This window comes from Zophobas morio, unplaced genomic scaffold (genome assembly GCF_036711695.1).
Source record: "Zophobas morio isolate AGI-343-1 ecotype UQ-CSIRO unplaced genomic scaffold, CSIRO_AGI_Zmor_V1 ptg000058l, whole genome shotgun sequence".
Classification (NCBI taxonomy): Eukaryota; Metazoa; Arthropoda; class Insecta; order Coleoptera; family Tenebrionidae; genus Zophobas; species Zophobas morio.
Window position 1 is genome coordinate 4,386,137 of NW_026972163.1, and position 17,618 is coordinate 4,403,754.

Here is a 17,618-nt window from a genome sequence, read left to right on the forward strand (position 1 = left end):
ATTCTGATAATAATGCTGTCTTCAAAAAAGGTGACAAAAATGTATGAAAACATTTCAATTCCGTTACCACATTCAGTAATTGTAATATTAATAAGATATTTGAAAAAGTAATCTATAATTAAGTAAATAAATAAATAAATAATTTATTTGTGAATCACACTATAGGACAGTGTATAACACACGTCAAAAGAAAACTTAACAATTTAAAACAACAGTAACTATAAAAAATACTACAACTAGTCCACAGATAAATAAGAGCTGGCGGCCGAACCGATCGCGATTTAGTTTGACGTTGCTGTCATTCCGACGCCTATGTGTGCATTAATTCCCAGTAAGTGTATGCTGGGAGTGAATCGACGCGCTCTCACTTATTTCCGCCTAACAGTAGTGATAATTATTATGAAGGTTAGTATTCGTGACATAAAGGTTTTCGCTTTTCTTCAAAATTTTGAAGATTGATGGGCAAGTTCGCTTTTTTGCTATTATTTGGTATCCTGAGTACTCTTTTATGAATTATAAAGATTCTTTTTCAAAACTGCGCGACCCTCAAAGCATAACCCCATACGATATTAAGCTTTCGAAATTTGAATGATACCTAAAACATTACGACTATCTTTTGGTAACAAAATAACATCAATCTACGTAACTGATAGGCAACTTTATTTAAGCTTCTAGTGCTTTTATGTGGTCTTGCCACATCAGTTTTCCATCTATGTGAAAACCTAAGAATTTAGCATAGCAACTGTGAATACTGTTTTAACTAATTGACCGAAAAAGAATTTTTTGTAGAAGTTACACCGTTTTTTCTTTTATTAAGATATCGTTTTGGGAGTTTGCAATATTAATTATAGTATATTGCGAGTAAACATTATTTGCGACGAAATGTTGTCATTTTACGTTAAGTCATTTATGTAAACGATGAATAAAATTGGCCCCAGCATCGAGCCCTAAGGCACACCTTGATTTATTTTTTAGAGTTTTGAAAATTATTCTTTATAGCTACTATTTGGTACGAATTTCCAAATACAAAAGTTTTAAAATTTTACTTCATGTACCATAATGCTCCAATTTGTGGATCAAAATTTCGAAGTCTACACAGTAAAATGCCATTTTTAAATCCAACATCAGCCCAGAGGTTTTTGGTGTTTTATCAGAACAGTCAAGTACATCCACTGTTGTGTTTTTATTTTTCCTATAACCGAACTGTGCATTACAAAGAAATTAATTTTTATTAAAATAATTGCCAATTCTAGTTTTGAGAATATTTTAGAAAACCGGTAGTATCGAAAATGGTCGATAATAATTATTTAGATTATTGCTGTTTCCTTATTTTCAAAGTTGGAATTAGTTTTTCTGTTTCTAGTCCAGTGAAAATATTCCCTGTTTAATAATTAAATTAAATATATATGTGTTTGACCGTAATAGTGGGCTACGTATTTAACGAGTCGGCGGTTAATCCACATATATTGCTTGATTTACCATATTTTATAGTGTTTATATGGTTAAAAACTCCTAACTCTGTGATCTGTCCGAAAAAGAATGACTAACATGTTCACTGATGATATCGAAGATAGAAGCGCTGTTCTAGTAATTAGGGTCCCAGACACGAAAACTAAAATTTGCCGAACATTTACAATTGTTTCTGGAGATATAGAAGGGATCAACTTACTGGATGTTTATAGAAAATATGCACTTCTTCGACCTGTACACACTGGCCATAAACGTTTCTTCGTAAACTACAGACATGAAAGGTGTTCAACACAAGTGGTTGGAATTAATACCATAGGAAAAATACCGTCTTTGGTAGCCGATATCTTGATCTAAAAAATCCTGGAGAATATACAGCAGCAATACAAATTTCGAATTATTCAAATTGTGTATTCACATTTAGTTCTTTGTAAATTGTAAGTTTTGTTACGAGTAAAAAATATGTAAAAAAGCATTATAAATGTCTTTTATTAAAAAAAATAGCGAAAATTTTGCGACTGAAAAAGCTGCGCACGTGTGCCTGATATGACAACCAAACGCACGCTGTGCGTAATCAACGGATTTCAGTAGATCATTAAATTTGTTGTCGGTAATCACTAAAAGTAACAAAACGCTTATAGAAAAACTTCCGAACCGTATCTGTGTAATAGAACACAAAATGCCACTGAAAAAGATGAAATAGGACAAATAATTAGTTCGAACAGATATGTCATAAAAGTACCTCAGAGTTCTATTTTAGAGCGTTTGCTGTATATAATTTACACTCATAATATAAAAAACACCAAATAAAGTGATACAAGTAGTTCAATGTGTCAACGACACCCACTTGTAGAAAATGCACTGCCAAAACAATTAATAGCTAATGATCTTTAATTAAACATTGAGGAAATTCATATTATGAAATTTCAGTGCAAGAAGGCCAGGTCATTAGATACTCAGATACTTTTAACGGATAGCAAGAAAACAAAGAGTATAAAGTGGAAAACGCATCCTGATGGTCAAAAACGGGTTACAAATGATGTTATGCCTTAAAAGTTATGACAAGAATTGTAAATAATGAATTTAACGATATTTGACACGGCTTCAGTATTGTCATTTTCGCTGCATTTCGGAATTAGAATGAGTAAAATATTCACCCACGATAACTTTGTTCGGAAAATGTCGAAGTTTAAGAGTCCTGCGATAGCTAACTATTTTTTCTAACCGTACAGTGGTACATTCTAGGCATTTTTTGCTGTTGTGCATTTTAACTTACGTCTGGTGAGTTACATATTTTGATTGCAGTGGTGTGTGACACACAAAATCTGCTAGCCAGCTTTCGAGTCTATATGTGTCCTAGATAAAATTCCGGGACCTTAAAAATGGATAGAGATATTGAAATTCTGAAAAGACCTTTGTAATTAGCTTGAAGGGGGAAGCTTGATTTAGTGCAAGTATGCCACATATATGGCGTCAGCAACGCCTTGAAAACACATTATTTCTTAAATCGCAACGTATATATTTTTTAAAGGATTTGATAAATACATAATTAAATTGCGATTACATTGATATACTTAAAATGCTTAGGTGTTAAAATTTATCATTATAAAAATTGAAGCTGAGTAAAAGTACTACCACTTGATTTAATAAACAATTAGTATGCTGTTTTTCAAAAACAGCCATTTAAACATGTTAGCCGTCCTTCACACTAAACACAAAACTTCTTATTAGTTGGTTAAAACGTTGTGTTAAAGAGGCACAAACATGCTTGATTCATTTTTTTTATCTTCCAAATCACGCAAGAGAGTCGCACATACGCAAAATCTTTTATGTTTTACCAAAAAAAGATATCTAAGGACGTTAAATCTGGACTGCGAGCTGGTCATCGAGTAGGGTATCTATTACTTTCCGGCCCACTTTTCATAATAAACACTTTTCAGTATTAAAAAATGGGTCTAAAGTTATTTAAGTAGACAAAATTTCCCACCACTTTTCACCCCCTTAAGGGTTGATTCTCGGAAAATGCTGAAATAAGTGTTTCATTATTTGTGTGAAGAGTATTAATACCAAGTTTCACGTAGAAATTTAAATTTACCGTATACAGGGTGTTCGCTAAGTTGAGACATTCCTTCGAACACGTGCTACTATACTTAATTCTAAAGGGTTTTAGCCAAATAAGTCACTTAAGCAAAAGTGGCATTGTAAGAAAGTTAGATAGTTATTTGTAATTGTGCTTTTCTAAAATTTTGAGTTCGGTCTTCATTCTATCCTAATTGGAATACGATGCCTACCTATACAATATCCATTGTTACCATGGTTGTCATATTTTCTAATAATGTCAATAGTACTTGTCCCTTTATGACGTTTTAAAAATCGTTTGGAAATTTAACTCTTTATTTCTATTTCGTAGTTCAAGGTTTAAAACGTCTACCTTTTCGAAACCTATAAGAAAAATCTATAAACTATCTAGGTGAATCACAACGGTAAGTTGTTAGATTTATTCATGTACTAAATTGATAATTGAAATGTAACACAACAGAATTTAATTAATCAGATGGCTAATTATTTGAAGAAATAAAATGTAAAAACAAAGAAGTGATGTTTTACGAAATGTCTAACTTAAGAATTCTCACTGCAACTGTGCACCTGAGAAATTCACAGTAAATGCTCAAAATTGTTGCCGCTATTTGCAATGCAAAGCCTTGATCTTCGTATCCAGGAATTGCCACAGGACAAGAGCCCTTGCTGCTGTCGAATTTGGTTAGCGGCATTAAAAATACGATCTCGTAGCTCCTCAACTGTGTGTATTTCACTCGCATAAACCAACTGCTTCATGTGCCCCCATAAGTAAAAGTCGCAAGCGTTTAGGTCCGGCGAACGGGGCGGCCAGGCAATGGGGCCATTTCGCCCTATCCACCTATGAGGAAAAGCGTAGTTTAAATAATTCCGCACTTCCAGACGATAATGTGGTGGTGCGCCGTCATGTAGGAACCACATGTTCTGCCTAATGTTTAATGGAACTTCTTCCAGTAATTCAGGCAAATCGTTTTGCAAAAAGTTGAGATACTGCATACCATCCATGCGATCCGGTAGAATAAATGGTCCAATAAGTATACCATTTACAATGCCAGCCCATATGTTTATCGAAAATTTGTGCTGAAAATTTGTACGGCGAATTGCATGCGGGTTTTCAAAGGCCCATACATGGGTATTACGAAAATTCATTGTACCATTACGAGTAAATGTTGTTTCATCAGTGATCAGAATTTGGTTAATAAAATTTTCATGGTTCATAGTTTGTTCCAAAAGCCATTCTGAAAATCGTACTCTTCGGGGATAATCAGGAGGAATTAAAGATTACACACGTTGGACGTGATAAGGATGGAGCTGATTTTCACGTAATGTGCTCCATACTTTGCTGGGACATGTATTTACTCGATTAGCAATTTGTCAGGTACTAATTGCTGGATCTTCGCCTATTATTTCTAGAATTTCCTCTTCTAGATCTAACATCTGTTGGAGTCTTGGTCTACCGGTGTGTCCTCCACGATGTTCCTGTAAGTTTCCAGTTTCTCTAGCTCGCTGTACGAGATTCGTAAATTGACGAGGCCCAGGGGGATGCCTTCGGAGGAATCTTTCTGCATACATTCTCGACGCCGCAGCAGCGTTTTGGTGACATTCTCCATAGAGTATTAACATATCTACAAGCTCACTATTTTCAAAACGATAAGCACGTTGAAAATGAGCCATGCCAATAAATTTGAATGACAGCTCTGACAATACTCTAAATTCATATCCATGACAATGATATTTTTTGTAAACGCTAATTTTTAATTAGAAATTTTGGACAGGACCGTCTCTAAAAATTTCTAAAATTTATAAAAAGATGAAATCAATAAATATCGAAATTTTACTAAGGTAATAGAAGCTAAATCGCTCTAGAGCAAGGCATAAAACTACGTGTTAAAAGGAATGTCTCAACTTAGCGAACACCCTGTATAGTTTCCTATACAAATTTTACGACCCATTTTCACCTCCTTCAGGGATGAATTTCGAAAAATCCCTTCTTAAACGATGCAGCATAAAATGAACAACCATTTTTTTTAAATGAGAAGTAAAAATCACTTTGTAATGATTATGCATACCTACAGGTGCGCATAAAATCCCAGAACGGTCAGTTATTTTTGTTTTTTAACAAACGATTTTTTTTTTTGTAAATTTGTATGTATACGAGGGTAATTTGATAAACTGTTAGCCTTTCCACTGCAAGAAACAAATTTTTAATACCAAGATAACATTGATAACAAACAACAACTTATTAGAAATGTCACTGTCAAATTTGACTTCGAAAAGTTTGAGCATTGTTGTGCACGAGAATTTTGAAAAAGTCATCTCTAGTGAAAGTTTGGAAATCAGTAAAATTGAATATATTCGTAGATCGATTATTAAGTACCTGTGTTTAAAGGGGTTAACGGGTAAAAAAATTTACAATTATATGTCTAAAACGCTTGGTGAAGTTTGTCCTTCTTACGCCACCGTAAAAAATTACTTCTTTCAAAAGGGGAAAAGTGTCGGTTGAAGATGACGATAGACCAGGAAGACCGATTTCGGTACCCACTCCTGAATATACTGACGTAGTGCACGATATGATTTTGTCAGATCGTCAAATTTCCATAAAACAGACATCTGAGACACTAAGGATTTCATGTGAACGCCGATTTGGATATGAGAAAAAATTCAGCAACATGGATTCCAAAATGCTTGAATGCCGATCAAAAGCGAACAAGAGTGGAAACTTTGCGCTCTTTGTGTACCCTTTTTGATGAGGACCCTGACTTTTTAAACCGTGTTATTACCATGGATGAAACCTGGCTGTATTTCGACGATCCAGAAACAAAGCAACAGTCCATGGAATGGAGACATTCTGGTTCTCCAAGGCCCAAGAAGTTTCGGGTGCAAAAATCTACCGGAAAAGTACTCGCTTCAGTTTTTCGCGTGGGGTAATTATGATTGATTATCTAGAAAAGGGCAAATCCATTACAGGAGAATACTACTCAAGCCTATTAACAACGCTGCACGAAAAAATTGTGGAAACGAGGGACAAAAAAATTTTCAAAGCCGTTCTGTTTTTGTAGGACAATGCACCTGCGCACACATCGCGCATTATTAATGAATTGCAATTGTGGTTCAAAATACTTGGCCATACTTATTCTCCAGACTTGGCTCCCTCGATTAAAAAAAAAAACTTAAAAGGCCATCAATGTTTTTCATACAACGACATAATAGAGGCTGTGGAGACTTGGTTTGAAGAGCAGGAAGAATCATTTTTAAGAGGTTTAGAAAAGTTGCAGGATCGCTGTAAAGTGTATAGGTTTGAAAGGGGACTACGTTGAATAAAAAAATATTTTGATTTTCAAATTGTTTTTTCTTCTATGGTAGGGTAAGAACTTATCAAATTACCCTCGTATATGGTTAGAATAAAAGAATATACTAATAATATGTTCAATTTTTTTATACTTTCATTTTAATATACTAAACTTTTTTATTATCATTATTATTATAGAAGTTATAGACAATTTTCAGCAACTGCTGTCGAACCTTATAGGGTTCGTCGTTATAATTCTTGCAGAATATACTTCAGGTTCACATATATTCTCACGCTTTCAATATTATGGCGGCATGAATACTTTCTCTAATACAACCTTATTTTTTTTCAAACAATATTAAAAAAAATGGTAGAAGGTTATTTCGACAGAAACTCTCTCGCCCATAAAGTACAGTACAACAAATTCAGGTTTTTCGGAAAATTATAAGATTTGATTGTGCGAATTTTATTTTTTTACGACTTATTTTAAATTAAGTATGAATTAAAATAAAAATAATTATGTAATGTAAAGTTAAAAAAAGTTACGTACGCTTTAGAGTCAAAAATATTACATCTTAATAAAAATTCACTGTTTCTTAATTGAGTAACGTCAGACACTGTGTAATCTTTTTAAAAGTAGGGTTTATACTTTATACTTTATAGTACTTTATAGGAAAGCACACACACCTGTCAGACTTTTGAGTTCAACGTTTACCCAGAAACGCCACGAATAAAATAAGTATGTCGTATTGCTTTAGTATTAATTTCAAATTCAGGTTAACTTGAATTGACGAATTTCAGGAACAAGACATAATTTATTGGTACTTAGTCAACTTCAAAATTAATTACACCCATCATTATGAACTACGAAATAACAATGTGGAAGACTTTTAAACCAAACTTCAACACATCCGATTTTAAAGTTTTTTAAAAATTTATTTTTCTTTGCGGGAAATGTCCTGTTAAGTCTGAATATTTTTTATAACTAAGAAATAAACACCAAGTCTAATTAAGCGCTGACGACTCGACATAAATTGACCATTCAGACATCAAACATGCAATAAAACGCAAAGAACATTATCCGGTATCTTTTCATCCACATGTATGACGCATAAAAACCTCCAACGCGACCGAAATGTAACAGAATACGACTACGTTTACTAATTAATGTCCATTTAGGGAGAAAAACCACTAAATGGTATCGTATTTCAGTCCTGAAGGCTTTTTAAACAATGTGCAAAGTACCCTCGCACCAACAATGCGGCTTCGAAAGAGGGCCAGACGAAAGGGCCGTCGTATGTATTATAATGTATAATGTACCTCTATTATACTTACCTCTCTTATACCTACGTTCAATGCTGAAAAACACCTGGGCACCAATAAAAAATTGATAGATAAATGAAATGAAGAATGTAAGCTGTTTTCTTTGAAACCAGCTCAACGAAAAAATACGAGTTTAACAACTTTATATTTATATGAAAATTTGTTTAATCCAAACATAACGTTGCAAGTTTCCTAAAAGTGAATGGCGTTATCTCTGTGATTGTTATCTCTGTAATATTGTACACGCTTTTATGAACAAGTCTTAACATTCAACAACCCACGACAAAAAACAATGAACCCTTAAGAAATTCGCTGTGACGATCGATGTGCCACCGCTGTCCCCATTTTCGCACGAACAGAGCTAATTCCTACATTAACTGTGTATACTGTGTAGTAATGAGCTGATGATTTTGAAATAGCTGAACTGATATCAAATATATCTAGTTTAGAACCACGAATAAAACAGTTTTCAAAAAAAAAAACGTATTGAATGACAGACCGACAAAGGCTTCAAAGTTATAACACCCCTCTTTTTGCGTTGGGGGTTAATCAAATGAACGCTCTTAATTGAAATGCCTCTAGCTTCGGGTAACTCACGCACCTTCATTCATCTATTGGCCAAAGCCAAAACCATATCACGAACTTTGACAGTTTTTGGACTTCCAGAACATGGTGGATATTCAACAGATGTTCTTCGGCGCTTGAACTCATTAACTCAAAGACGAATGGTTTCATAAGAAGGATATATGAATCGCTCAATAGGGAAAAGCCTTTCAAAAAGAAAAACTGAATCACACTACGAATTGCAGTTGTTTCTAAAAATTTTCTTAAAAATCACGCGACACACTAGTATTCAATTAATTCCTAAATGAAGAATTATTGACAGAATAAGTTGATATTATAGAAACGTCATCGTCATTTATGAAAAGCCTAAGTTTTTGAAACCTACATATGCAGTTATTGTTTTCAAAGCATTTTTTCAAAAAATGTGGAGATCCAGACTAAAAACTCAACATGGATTCATAAACCATAAGTGCAGCAGTACGTTATTTTATAAAATTTAAATAATATTTGCTGTTGTAAATTTTTAAGATGACGTCGTCCCATTCTTGGTGGGGATGATCAGACAAATTTTAATTAGCGTTTTACCATCTACACAATATACATAATATAAATACATATAAAATTTACCGACAATCAATGCAGTAGTTTTGAAGATTATCTATTTAATACAAAACGAAAGACGGAAAGGGAGACCAATTTTTCATACTCTAGGGGTCATGAAACATCGAGAAGACATGAAAGTATTCAATCGTCCGATTACAATACTTCCTTAACTTTAATAAAACTAAAAACCTTTAATACTAATTAAATCATTAGTATTCCAATTTATTTTAATGAGACTGACAAGTAAAATGAAGCAAATACATAAGTAGTTATAATTGCAAAAACACTGAATCCTTGATAAACGCTCTCTCGGTTTTCTTACTCGCACTAATAACGAATTTTATTGCGGGGCTTTGCAGATGAAATATTGTTATGGTATTTGGAATTATTCACCAGAAAAATTACTTTTAACTGTATGTAAATTTCAGCATTGCTGGAATAAAAGAAATTTAAAACCAAAATTTATATCAACTTTTATAGATCAAAATTAACAATTCGCGAGGGGGGAATGTTCTGGCATTACGTTTTCTTTACTACAAGTATTCGTAAGTTTCATCCTTTCAAATTCCAAAACTACTACTGTACATAAAGTAGAATTTTTTTTTCCACTTCTGTAAATTTGGAGTAGCTTATTCCCGCCACTGAAAGTTGCTACACATTTATGTGAGTACTTTTATGAAACTCGGATAACTTTACAGATAGATTTGAAAGTTTCTTATCTTAAATTGTGTTCCTTTACAACGCTACTTACAAAGCTACTGATGGACCATGGGTTGGTTAAACTATTAATGAAAGAAACAGTTACTTTAAAAAATATTTTAGGGGATATTACGATTTTTGTCAATTTCGTTCTAAGTGATAGATAAGTATGTCAAGGAACCGACCAAAAGCAATAACTTTGTTAAAAATTATTTAGGTACTGTATTATTAACTGAAATGTTTTATTATCAATTTTAATGTAATTAAACAAAATTGGACCTACACCTAAGTTTAATTATTATTATTTTTATCACAGTATCTTTCTTTCCATCCTTACCTGCTATAGTGCAGTACTTTTAAAAATTTTAAACAAATCAAAGACATCCTTCTATGTTGCATATTCCTACAAATTGAAAAAACTTTCAAAGAACATAATCTGCTGAATGTTGCGATAAAACTTTGGTGAATGGGGGGCGTCGCTGACAGTCCGCAGTATCGCCGACATCGCGTGAGGGTGATGTACCTCAATGCCGCGCCCTAGGCCGACTAGTACCGCTGAAAACGAACACGTCAGGCGGCGCCTTAGGTCGGGAGCGGCAGTGCTCGGGCACCAGTTCCTTCTCTGGGGAGGGACCATCGGGGCGGCTCTAAAGTCGGAGGCACAGATGTCCAAGTGGTCTCGTGAGTGCCCGCGAAAACAAGAAATAATACGGCGGAAAATTTCTAACAATAAATCGAAATATTTTACGGTTGTGGTGGCCCTCGATTCAAGTGAGTTACAGACGGTAGGTGACATAATACCAATTCTCCTGAAAAGTAAAGGTACGAAACGATTAGGAAAAAACTAATCGAGGCGTATACAGATTCTCAGGAGCGACAGAGCCGCAAACTTCTAAAAGAACTTGAATTAGAAGACAAAAAACCCTCGCAGTTGATAAGGGAAATGAAAACCCTTGCAGGAACTAAAATGTAAGAAGACTTCCTGAAAACGTTGTGGTTACAACGATTGCCAAGCAACGTACAGTTGGTCCTCTCCGGCGCGGACGGTCTAAAATTCGATAAGATAGCAGAAATGGTGGACAAGATGATGGAAATATATACAAGCAACCTGGCGGTCATCGTGTACAGGGGACAAGTAAACAAAACAAAAGCTGCCTCCTCAGAAGTTACGACACAGTCAGAAGAGTGCATCAACGGATTGGAAAAGCAGATCGCTACACTGACAACAACGGTAGAACGTCTAGTCCCCGATACAAGGCGACGACACCAAGGTCTACACGTATAGACACAAATGGGTTTTCACCATGACGGATGTGGCGAAATCCATAATTGGGGCAGACTTCCTGAACCACTACACATTCTCCCAGATTTGCGAAACAGGAAGCTCATCGATGCTTCGACAATGTTGTCTACATCAGGGATCGTAGCACCCTGTGTACAAATATTTCGACCGTGGCCAAAATTTCACCTCACCACAAGTTGCTAGCGAAGTACTCGGAGATCATTCGCCCGTCACCACCAGGTACCGCTCCTAAGGTAAAGGTTGCACACCATATTTTCACTTCACGTTCACCAATTGCTGAAACGCCGCGACGACTGTCACGGGACAAGCTTAAGGCTGCTAAAGCAGAGTTCCAGTTTATGATGGAACAGGGTTGGTGCCGACCATCGAAGAGTCCTTGGACCAGCATCCTTCATTTGGTGAAAAAGAAACAACCCCCTGTGGGGACTATTGGCGTTTAAACTGTGTGACAGTACCAAACAGCCACCCGGTCCCCCATACCCAAGACTTTGCAGCGAGGTTGGAGGGGAAGCAAGTGTTTTGCACTATCGACCTGGTGAGGGCGTATCACCAAATCCCAGTGGCGGAGTAGGACATTCCGAAGACCGCAGTATGCATCTGATTTGGCTTAATTGAGTTTACAGTTATGACGTTCGACTTACGTAAGACGGCTCAAACATTTCAAAGACATTTCAGTGTAGTGCTGCACGATTTAGTCTTTTGTTACTCGGATAGCGAAAACGAACATTTAGAGCACTTGAACATTTTTTCGGCGACTACAGCAATATACAGGGTTAGTTCGCCATCTCTTCGTCACCTACAGCCTCTTTGAAGTGCAAATCTGCAGCCTCTGAGCCTCTTCGAGCGAGCATTTACAAAAATGCCATAGCACATGGAACAGGCATATGCAACAAAGAATATGATCTTAAACCAGGTTTTAACACACGCAGTTTTAGGATTTTAAGAAGACCTTCACATTTATTATATCTAAAATGGCACTGCACACGATTTAATTCGACAGTTTAAAGTTGTGGGACGAGTAGCGCTAATGGTTCTAGACTTTTTGACTGTCTCTTCACATTAACCACAGCAATGTACAACCATGTCGCGGTGCCCCCGCAAACGTCCGCGTGTCCGTTGGCACCTGGGGCAAATTTTATTCCGCAACTGTATACTCCATCCCCCGCGTGACAAACAGCAGTGACATGGCACTGGCTACCCCAAGCAGAGTTTCCTCTCCCAGCAAGTACAACTTAGCGCTATGCTTGGTGATGCAAAACATTGACATGAGTGATTTTGTTTCACTCTGTACATTAATCAAAGAACAAATAGCATATGAAAGGTTTGCGTGCATTCAGATAATGTAAACAGTTTTAAACTGTTATAACAATAATTAGTGCTACACAATCCCTCAGACAGCTGGGCGCAAGGTCTAGGGCAGAAAAAAGTAGTCACAAAACAGACATTTATTTTTCACAATTTTGATCACGTATTTTATGTAAGTATTATTATTATATGGAAGTATTTTATGTACATCAAGATAAAAAAATCTTTAACAAATGATGCACAAGCATTCAACATTATCCTAATTTTGACAGGGTTATGGCAAAGTGAACCAAATTTACATTAGCTAAATTGTAAAACTAACTAACTGCACTAATAATACCAAAAGTCTAACATCATTTTTATTACACGAGTGTTTTAAATATATCATTCTTCTGTGTTATTCTTTGTTTAGAAACTTGAGTTAGAAACTTTCTCATCATCTCTAGAGAGTTTATTTTTAAAAAATAAAAAATAACTCCACTGTCTGCCCTATGAACGCCCATTTTAATTTAACAGTTATCGTCTATGAATTTCTTTTGATATACCTTCCAGGTTTAGGCAAAGCTCAACTACCCACCCACACCGATATTGTCCTGGTGATAGCATCTTTAATTAGACACACAAGAGTGTGTATTCTACAAAGGGCGACCGAATTTGAATCAAATTTTCGCGCTGAAATTAATTAATAGCAGCGTGAAATCACATTTGAATAATTTGAATTTGAAAGAAAAAAAATCATGAAAAAAATCGTTAAACATACGCAACCAAATATGCACGTAGCGCTTAGGGGTTAGTTCTGCATGTTTAGTTAGAGGGCGGCTTGGTAGGAGAGGGCGGCATGTTGAAAGCGTGAGTCATTATGTTTCGGTTCAGTGTAGTAGATGCATGGTGAAAGGACGCTGTAAGTAGCTAGGTTTAAATTAGCTGGTTTGGTAATTAATAAAAGGGAGGAGGCATTTGTTTAACGACAATCAATCGCAACCAATCCTTTCCTTCCCTTACTAGGAAATTTCATGAAATTCATTTAGTCAGGATAATAATTCTTTGTTTAACAAATCATAAATAAGTTTCTGGATGCATATGCGTAAGTGTTCACTTCTTAATTCTTCATACAAGACTGCTAATAGTTCATTTATGGCAGTTAACTTAATAAAATTCATTATACTGCGAACTGGCGGGGGGGTTAAAATAATTTCTTCCCTTTGGCGGTTATCATGGTTATTATCATCGTTATCATGATTACATCACCGGGGCATGTCCTCGCAACATTAAAGATTGATTACATCACTGAGGCATGTCCTCGCAACGTTAAAGATTGATGATTGATTACATCACCAAGGCTTATTCCTCGCAACACTAAAATATACATCATCGAGGTATTCCCTCGCAACGATAAAATTTACGTCACCGAGACGCTTTTTCCTCGCAACGATGACTGAATATTTTTGTGTTTATTTAAATATTATGCGTTTTCTTGGGGTAACCACTTTCCGGTATGCTAAACTCTCAAATAAGTATTTTTTTAAAGTAACCAATCACTTAAATGATATAATTTAACATAATGTAAACCCTTTGTTTGAATTGTTGATAAAGTGTGGCAAGTACTAATCTCATGTAAATTTTGTTAACTTTGCAATTTTTCACCTTATACAATATTTCTCAATCTCACAGTGTTAACCTCAGTAATATAGCCCCTAGAATTACATTGTGTTTTCTAGGGGCTATACTCAGTAAATTTTCTTTGTTGTATAATTTTAATTGAACGTAAATTTCCATGCTTTGCAGTTTTAACCTCACATAATAATTTTATTTGCACAAGGTTCTTTCACACTAGATCTTTTGTTTTATAAATCTTTGTTAAGTTTTGTTTTGTAAATATTTTGTTGATGAATGTTTCCATCGTATAAATTATCTGATGTCCAATTTTAATCTCGCATAAGAATTATTTGTTGTTTAAAATTTCACAAGATTGTTTGGCGAATTTAAATGTTGTTTATTGCTCTTTTGAAGCGTTAACACTTATTCAGTTGTCGACAATATCAGAGTTAAAAGAAACTGAACATTTAAAAATGGAATTGAGGTTAAATAACACCGAAACACGTAACAGAAGCGTGGGGCGCGGCTCCTCGTGGGGGCTAGCGGAATTTGTCGCGCCATCTGCACAAGGGATGCAGGCTTTGTCAGTGGGAACGGTCTGGACGACGTGAAGCTGTCAGCCTTGACATTCCAACGAACAGTTTTCGACCGAAACGGCCTGGTTAGCGCGGTACGTCTCTTCGTTAGGTAGAGAGGTGCTAGGCGGTAGGCTTGCCGATAGATAGAATCACCGTGGCAGGGGAGACCAGCCCGGCCGGGAGCCCCAAACTCCGCTTATGCTAGAACGCCCCAGGGGTATTTTTAATGTGCTCCTGTTAACTGCCGTAATTTTCAATTTGACGCCACACGCCCATAATAACTTATGTATTTGCATCCAGTTACTTTAATTCAGATTTTGCTTTGTTTTATTAAATTTGTGATGTTCAAATATTTGCATTGATTCCAAACATATGTGTAGGATTTTGTGTTTGTTCGGTTTTCATATGTGTATGTCTGTCAATTCGCGAGTCTCTTTTCTTTCATATTTTTAAGGTGTTTCATTTGAAATGTCGGTGAATATACGAAGGGGGATGTTGGGGCTAATGCTCGCAGCTCTTTTCCTCCTAGAGAGGGGGTGCGAATTTTAGCCCCTCCAAAAAATGTTGTCTATTATTTCTTGCGCTCTCGACTCACACGCAATGTATGCTCACTTGTATGAAAGAACGTCTTCCCGCCATTTAAAAAAAAAAAAAAAAAAACACAACGTAGGTTCCTTTTTGTTAGACGATCACAGCCAAGGCCAAATTTTAAATTTTTCACGGGTCTTTCAAACTTTTTCAAGGTCAATTTAAGGCGGGAAGTTTGGGTTATCACAAGGTATTGAATAAATATAGATAGAGTATGCCGTACACCTTCCATACAGTCAAAGTGTGACCCACAGGTGTGACCCCACATCTCTCGGGGGTCTCAGGTGAGAGAACCGAGGCGCGACCCCCACATTACAGTGGCAGACGAGTTTCAGTTAAATACGATTTAAAAAAAAACAAAAAATATTGATTTTTAACCAAAAACTGTGGTTAGTACACTTCTCATCCGTTCGAGTATCTGGTCATTGTAAACATCCACTAAAATCTGGAACAATTACAAATGTAACTCACTGAAATTAAAACTAATACACAGCAATAAAATCTAGCTATGTTACTGATTCAACCACTTATCCGGGTTTGTGTATGTGGGATACAAAACAGTAAGCGTTGTACTCCCTCTATACATAAAATTTCTTTGGTACTTTATGATACAGTGGCCTTGATGTCCGATGTTGCATGCTCGTTCTCTGACGTCTGATGTTCTATCATGTCTTCCATCCTTAACCTCAAATTTGTTACATGTTGGACTGTTCTGTCCTATCTTAAATAACACCCTCTGTTTCATTATAATTGGCCACTTGAAGTAATAGCGAATTAACAATGACTTTCATAGATCCTTCTTCGTCAGCAGAACAATTAGAAGACGATAAATTAAAGAGTTCAAGGCGAAGTTCATCTTCGGAAGATCGTCAGTGGGGTTACGATTTGTATCCACAACGTCGTAAAAAAAGTACAGAAACGCATGGAATAACAAGTTTGTTGGATACCAAAGGACAAGAAAACATTAGTAAAATTAAATGTGAGCGAACTATATATAAATGCATTAAGCAGAGTCCCATAATTAAATTAATGATGGGTGCGTTGAAAAGTTCTGGTTGCCCAGTCGACATTCGTAGGCACATCTCTTGTGAAGAATGTGCACCCACAGTATCTGGTGGTTATGACCCCATACTTAATCAAGTGGTAATATGTCAGAATTCAGTACATAAAATAGGACATATACAGAGTGTTCTTTTACATGAGATGATTCACATGTTTGATTATTGTCGACACGACCTAAATTTTAAAAACCTTGATCACTTAGCATGTACTGAAATCAGAGCTGCCAACTTGGCACATTGCAGTTTCTTGTCAGCATGGACTCAGGGAGATGTTTCAGTTTTCAATATTAAACAGGCTCATGGTGACTGTGTCAAAAGTAAGGCGTTGAGTTCCATTTTAGCTACCCGTGATGTTTCTACCACTGAAGCAATTGACGCAATAGAAAGAGTGTTTCCCAAGTGTTACAGTGATTTGGAACCTATTGGACGACGGATTAGGAGAAATTCTGATGATATGTTCAAAGCATATACAGAAGGATATTATTATGGATATGATAATTCATAGTCTTTTTTGTATTTATATTTAAGCACAAAAGTAGTGAAAATAAATTTTTAAACAATGACTTTATTTTAGTTAAAAAAAATCACAGTGTAAAAGAAGTGGAGCACAGTTGACAGCTACGTTAATTACAGATGAGAAAATTTAAAGAATGTTTTTATACGAAGCATCTTTTTAAAAAATTGTTTTTTTTAAGATTGCTGACATTTTCAATACTACAAATGCAAAATATTGTTATGAAACATTAAACTCGTTTCTTAAAAAAAAAAACTTACAAATGAGTAAACATTAAAACCAAACGTTTTAATTAATTCTGCAATCATCTACGTTGTATTATAATTAACCAAAAACTCAAAACTACAGTTGCTTGCAACTTTTTTGTTTTATAACAAAAATAGTAAGAATAGTTTGTAAAAAATAAAATTTTAAACTTTCTCTAAGACGGTTGGTATATATAACTATACAATTATTGTTATTTGAGTGGTTATTACAGTGAATTTCGTGTATACTTGAACAGTGCATGTTCATTATGGTGCAAACTAATGAGCGTACCAGTAAAAATTAAAACTTTATCGGTAATATAATTGCATGTGATAGATGTTCTGCCAGACTACTTATTTTTTTGGTACAGTGTTGCTAATTTACATCATAATGGATATCTCCTATT

General features: G+C 35.4%; 1 protein-coding gene across 1 annotated transcript; it reads left to right on the forward strand.

The window, feature by feature from the left end:
- Positions 1-16,025: 16,025 nt before the first annotated feature.
- LOC135143147 (mitochondrial inner membrane protease ATP23 homolog) lies at positions 16,026-17,013 on the forward strand. Its single transcript, XM_064075013.1, has one exon. The coding sequence runs from the start codon at positions 16,172-16,174 to the stop codon at positions 16,955-16,957; it is 786 nt and encodes a 261-aa protein (XP_063931083.1). The 5' UTR covers positions 16,026-16,171; the 3' UTR covers positions 16,958-17,013.
- The last annotated feature ends 605 nt before the right edge of the window (positions 17,014-17,618 follow it).